The 6,000-nt window shown below is 46.9% G+C and overlaps 1 protein-coding gene across 4 annotated transcripts in view; it reads right to left on the reverse strand.

Annotated features, from left to right (window-relative positions):
* Positions 1-3,412, reverse strand: part of TTC29 (tetratricopeptide repeat domain 29) — a 233,339-nt gene extending 229,927 nt beyond the window's left edge. For 3 of the 4 annotated variants that reach the window (XM_083171270.1, XM_083171262.1, XM_083171276.1), the window contains exons 1-2: positions 3,221-3,411; positions 1,200-1,309 (exon numbers count right to left, since the gene is read on the reverse strand). In XM_083171270.1, coding sequence (XP_083027396.1) covers positions 1,200-1,303 — 104 coding nt within the window. In that variant the 5' untranslated portion in view covers positions 1,304-1,309; positions 3,221-3,411. Of the gene's footprint in view, positions 1-1,199; positions 1,310-3,220 lie in introns of all 4 variants that reach the window. The other variant, XM_083171284.1, reaches the window with a different exon arrangement.
* Between the last annotated feature and the right edge of the window lie 2,588 nt (positions 3,413-6,000).

The following is a 6,000-nucleotide window of genomic DNA, read 5'->3' on the forward strand; positions in this document are numbered from 1 at the left end:
GAAAGCACAGGAAAGTTTCAAAATGATTACACAGGGGATGCTGGGAAACGGAGAAGAACTCTCTCTGATGCCGGCAACCACATAACCTAAACAATCGGGCCTGATATTTGTTGCAGACATAATTATACATTTATTAATCTGTTTGCTACATTTCCTGCTGTCAGTTCTATGCTAATGCCTGCAGCACCAGCATGCAGAAGGCAGCTTTCTAGTAGTCCAAAAAGGAAACGGTACCACGTGCATCAGGAAAATAACAAAAAGATCATTACAACAGTTTATTTCAAAGTCAGTAATCATTCTAACTTATTTTTTTAGACATGTATAAAACAGGGTTGCCGACCTTCTTATTTTCCTCTCCGGGAGAAGCCCGGAGAGGAGAGTTTCAGTAGCCGCTCGGGGGCGGGACTTAAGTGTGACAACACTAAGCCCTGCCCCCATGCTGTTAAACCAGCGAATTCAGGGATCTCTGTGGAGGGGGCTGGGCTAAAATGACGTGATTGTGTCATTTTAGCTCCGCCCCCTCCTTTGAGACCCGAGGATTGCGGCATTTTAATGCCACGACTCGGGGGACAGCGATTTTCGGGAGACTCCCGGAAATTCCGGGAGGGTCGGCAACCCTGGTATAAAAGGTGTGTACACACGGTGCGATTGCCTTGCACGCGGATCCTGGTTCAACCGAATCACACGGCAAGAAAAACGCATTTGATTTTAACTATATACAGATGGAGCCGCTCTCATATGAGCGGCTCCCATCCTGCCATCCGCTAACCTGCGCCATCTGGAGATGCTCGAACGCCATATTCTCGGCTATGGAAGTGCGAGCATCCACTCCCGCCCAGCCACAAGAAACTGAAATCTGGCGCGTTGCTGGGGAGGGAGGGAGTGGCTGTAATACAGATCTGTACTATATAGTCTTGCCTGCACAGCCTATTTTTTTTGTAAGAATTCCACTAAATGGGGCAGCGCATCGGGATCTAATTGGCATCAATGCAGCTCATTTGATTTTTATTCGAATTTGACTATACAGTATAGTCAAAATCAAATATAAATTTGGTCAGAATCGCACCATGTGTACAGGGCATTACACCCACTACATTTCATGGAAATGATTATTTCTGTAACAGGAATATTTGCATGTGCAAAGTCAAAAGCATAAAGATAAACTAACAATGACTGAGTAGGTGGAAGAAGGAACATACCGGGGTCTTACTTCACCAGGATTTTTGGAAGGAACAGACTTTGGCTGCACATGGCTGGGAAGGCGCTGATGGCCTTGTCTTGGTAAAGCTGGCAAAATACTCATTTTATTCTGAAACACAAAACATAAATAATAATTAATAACAAGTGGATGCATGGATGTTAGCTCATATTAAAGATGGGTATACACTGGGGGATATATCATCAGCAATATGGAAAATATTGATCACGATAGCGCGTATATATAGTCTAGTGGGTACAATCAATATTGTTAACAATGCACATGCCAATCTGACAATCTTGTCAGCGACTAAATGTATGGAACAGGGGGCGGGTGATGTCACTGACCGAGATGTGTACTGTCAATATCGTTCTTCCACAGCATTGCGGCTCTGGGAATCGTCTTATATGTGCCCAGCATAAGGGTGGATTGTCACCACAATTTCCTCATTGCAAGAGCATCTTCACATAATTATTTTGGATTTCCTTGGGAACCTGTACCATTCTCTATCTGACTCCCAGTATTTAGGCTGCCTCTATTTTCCTAATTACTGTAGATCATGACAGAGTCCCTGCCACCCAACTCATCTTGTATAGGAACATTTTGATTCCAATTTTTGTATTAAAAGGGGGACTCGTACTGCGTTGCTCTTTTACTGAAGAGTAACTTAATAGTACTGTGTATACAGAAAGTAATTGTCAAATCATGTATTTCCTCTACAGTATTTAAAGACTGATTTGGGGGTGGACCTTGTGGGCACCTGGACATTTGACTGGCTAGCCACCCAGTGCTTACCTTAAAACAGTGGCGTAGCTCCTGCTATTGTAAAAAAAAATCTCCTACACAAAATGTCTGCCACCTTATAGCAGACAGGTTTTTTTGGATGCTAGAGGAGGCCTCCTCTAGCACCCAAAAAAATGGTCTGCTGTAAGGTGGCAGACATTTTGTGTAGGAGATTTTTTTTACAATAGCAGGAGCCGAGCGAGCAGGAGCACTGGGACCGCAGAGTAGATATGCGTGTCCCGGTTACAGGCAGGGATGCGTCGGCAAGCGGCAGCGGGTAAAGCAGGCGGGGGTTAACTTTTCTCTGGGTGGGGGCAGCAGTGGTACAGGCAGGCAGGAGCGGAACGATAGCCCCGCAGACCCCCGGCACCCACACTTTACTCAGCGCCTCCCCACCGCTGCGGGGGCTGCGGGGCTATTGTTACGCCACTGCCTTAAATACTGTAAAAAACTATTTGGAGCCTTTAGCCATGCACAGCAATGTGTTGCACTCTCTCTGTACATAGATCCCAAATATTATTAAAATAAATAAATAAAAAGAATCTCGGGCCAGATATACTAAGCTTGAAAAGTGATAAAAAAGAGAGTGATATTGCACCAGCAAATCAGTCCCTAACTGTCACTTTCCTTTTCATGTGTTGACTATTGCTTTAGTGACGTCAATGCCGATCATATAGACCTATTTACCAGTGGCGTAACAATAGCCCCGCAGCGGCGGGGTGGCGCTGAGTAAAGTGTGGACACCGGGGTTCTGCGGGGCTATTGTTCCGCTGCTGCCTGCCTTTTCCACTGCTTCCCCCACCCCCACCTAGAGAAAAGTTAACCCCCCTGCCTTACCCACTGCCGAGGAGAAGGAGCGTGGGGACCGCAGAGTAGATATGCGTGTCCCGGTTATATAGGCAGCGTCGGCAAGCGGCAGCGGGTAAGGCAGGGGGGGATAACGTTTCTTGAGGGGGGTGCCAAAAAATCCAATTTTTTGTACCTACGCCACTGCTATTTACTGTTGACTTATGGTGCCTAGCTTCAAACAAAGGTATTACTAAAGGTTTCATGTGGTTACCTGGTAGTGGGATTATTAGAAATGTAAACCTGTAAACATCAGATTTAGACCTGTTTGATACTAGGAAGCCTGTGCAAAACACACACAAACACACACACACACACACACACACACACACACGAGCAGCGTCACTACAGGTAACTAACTGTGTAGAGTAGACATATAAGCATGTAACACACCTACTACAACACTCGTGTGTCATCAACTACAGCACAATCCCAGCGTCAGACGCAAAGCAGTGGCGCAGTCTCCGGGGTCGTGATTTATGTCCCTCTGTGCCGCCCGCTATTCGCATCACACCCTCCCGATGTGTCTCTGTTGCGGCGTGTGTACCGGGTAGCCATGGCAACCGCAGACACACAACGCACGCAGCTCCCGCCCACTCCCATGTGTGCGTTATGATGTCATTGTCCAGTGAGTGATACGCGTGCTAGTACTGTGGCCGCTGCTCCGGCGGGGTGACAGCAGAGCGCTGATTTCCTGGCAGGAAGGCTCAGAAATCAGTGTCAAAATAAGTGTATGTTAAGGGGACAGAAGCCGGACTACCCAGTCATGTGAGCTTCGTATTATATTGATTCAAAGTTTATTTTTTAATTTTTTTTTTCTTTAGTAATATTAAGGTACAGGTATAGCAATATCATAAATGCACAGGCAGTGGTGTAGCGTATACATTGAGTGAGATTTAATAGATTGAGAGATTCATAAAGTGAGAGATTTGGTGAGAAATCGCCAGGTTTTTTTTTAAAGAGTCAATCATTTACACTGAAAATCCAGACTGGTTAAGCAGTGTAAATGGTTGCCACTTTTAAAAAAATTCTCACTTTCTGAATCTCTCCTATTAAATATCACCCATGGTTTCAAACAGATCGATGTTTGCAGGCAACATATCGCAATATGTTTTTTTTTTATCAAACCTGGAAACTTGAAGTTTTAGCAGGATCAATCCTAAAGTCATGCTAGTGACGTTCTCCTTACCTCCTTAGTAGATGCCACTACTAAGCTGCAGTAGCTGCCACTTATACAGAAAGAAAACCTACCCTGTGTAAATGTGCATGAGAATTGCAAATCGTTCGTTATTCACTCACAAATTCATACTCCAATTCACAAACCATCTAATAATTTTTCTACTCTGTGCAAGTACGAGTTATGCTGTGTACACACGGTAGAATTTGACATTTGGGGTGAAATGTAATAAGATGAGAGATTCAGATTCAGATGAGATTTGTGCTGCTTTCCCACTGCCTACACGGGTAATGACCCGTTTTTTTTAAACGGGTCTTTAAACGGGTAAGAGCCATAAAGACTCTTTCCCACTGCAGCTTTTAAACGGTAAATTACCGTTTAAAAGCTGTTTTTGTCACATTCACACTTACCCGTTTAAAAACCCGTTTAAGCAGTGTAAAGATAGGGGGGGGGGGATTTAAAAAAAAAAACGGCGTGGGGTCCCCCCCACTGCCGTAACCAGCACCAGGCTGAAAGAGCCGGGGCTGGTAATAAAAAATCAGGAAACCCGACAAATAGGGGTTCCCTGATTTTTTACAACCAGCCCCAGGCTCCAGGTCCGGGGCTGGTTCCCAAAATACGGGGGACAAAATGACTAGGGGTCCCCCGTATTTTAAGAACCAGCCCCAGGCACAACCAGCCAGCAGGGTAATGCCACAGCCGGGGGACACTTATTATATAAGTTCCCGCGGCCAAAGCATTAACCCTACCGACCAGTCAGCCTGGCCAGGGGCCCTGGGGGAGTGGGGACCCCCCCAATAAAGGGGTCCCCCCCCTCAAGGACTTACCTGACCAGGCTGAAGCCTGGTGCTGTCTTCGATGCCCCTGGGCGGTGGGCATCGAGCTGATGGTATGGTGTAAAAAATAGAATAAAAACCATTGTCTTTTACTGGTGAACTATGAGTCCCAGCAAGCCTCCCCCGCAAGCTGGGACTTGGAGAACCACCAGTCCCAGCCTGCGATGTAAACACCGTGCGGCTCTCAGCTGTCCGCTTGGTTCGGGTGTTCGGTTTGTTTTTTTTGCAAAGAACTTACCTGGACTACGTCGCGCTGGGACAGGTGAGTATGGTTTCCTTCCACAGCTTCCCAAATGGATTTCTTCGGACCAGGGCTACCTACGGGCTCAAGATAGGTAAGTATCAGTATGTATGTGTTATGTATGTATTAAACTTTTATTTTTCACGTGTGTCAGTGTGTTTATTTAACTCTTTCTTTTACTGTGGAACTACAAGACCCAGCGGGCCCTTTAATGCCCCGCAGGCTGGGACTTGTGGTTCTCCAAGTCCCAGCTTGCGGGGGAGGCTTGCTGGGACTCATAGTTCACCAGTAAAAGACAATGGTTTTTATTCTATTTTTTACACCATACCATCAGCTCGATGCCCACCGCCCAGGGGCATCGAGGACAGCACCAGGCTTCAGCCTGGTCAGGTAAGTCCTGGAGGGGGGGACCCCTTTATTGGGGGGGTCCCCACTCCCCCAGGGCCCCTGGCCAGGCTGACTGGTCGGTAGGGTTAATGCTTTGGCCGCGGGAACTTATATAATAAGTGTCCCCCGGCTGTGGCATTACCCTGCTGGCTGGTTGTGCCTGGGGCTGGTTCTTAAAATACGGGGGACCCCTAGTCATTTTGTCCCCCGTATTTTGGGAACCAGCCCCGGACCTGGAGCCTGGGGCTGGTTGTAAAAAATCAGGGAACCCCTATTTGTCGGGTTTCCTGATTTTTTTAATACCAGCCCCGGCTCCTTCAGCCTGGTGCTGGTTACGGCAGTGGGGGGGGGACCCCATGCCGGTTTTTTTTTTAACGGGTAAAGGGCTACCCCTTTCCCACTGCCGAAAAAACGGCTCTTACACGTTAAAAACACTGCTTTTTACACGGGTAACAAAAACCGGTATTTGTTACCCGTGTAAAGCAACCTGGAGCTTTCCCACTGCAGCTCTAGCCGTTTAAAAAGGCTAAAA

The sequence above is a fragment of the Crinia signifera genome, chromosome 1 (assembly GCF_055691185.1).
Source record: "Crinia signifera chromosome 1, ASM5569118v1, whole genome shotgun sequence".
Taxonomy (NCBI): domain Eukaryota; kingdom Metazoa; phylum Chordata; class Amphibia; order Anura; family Myobatrachidae; genus Crinia; species Crinia signifera.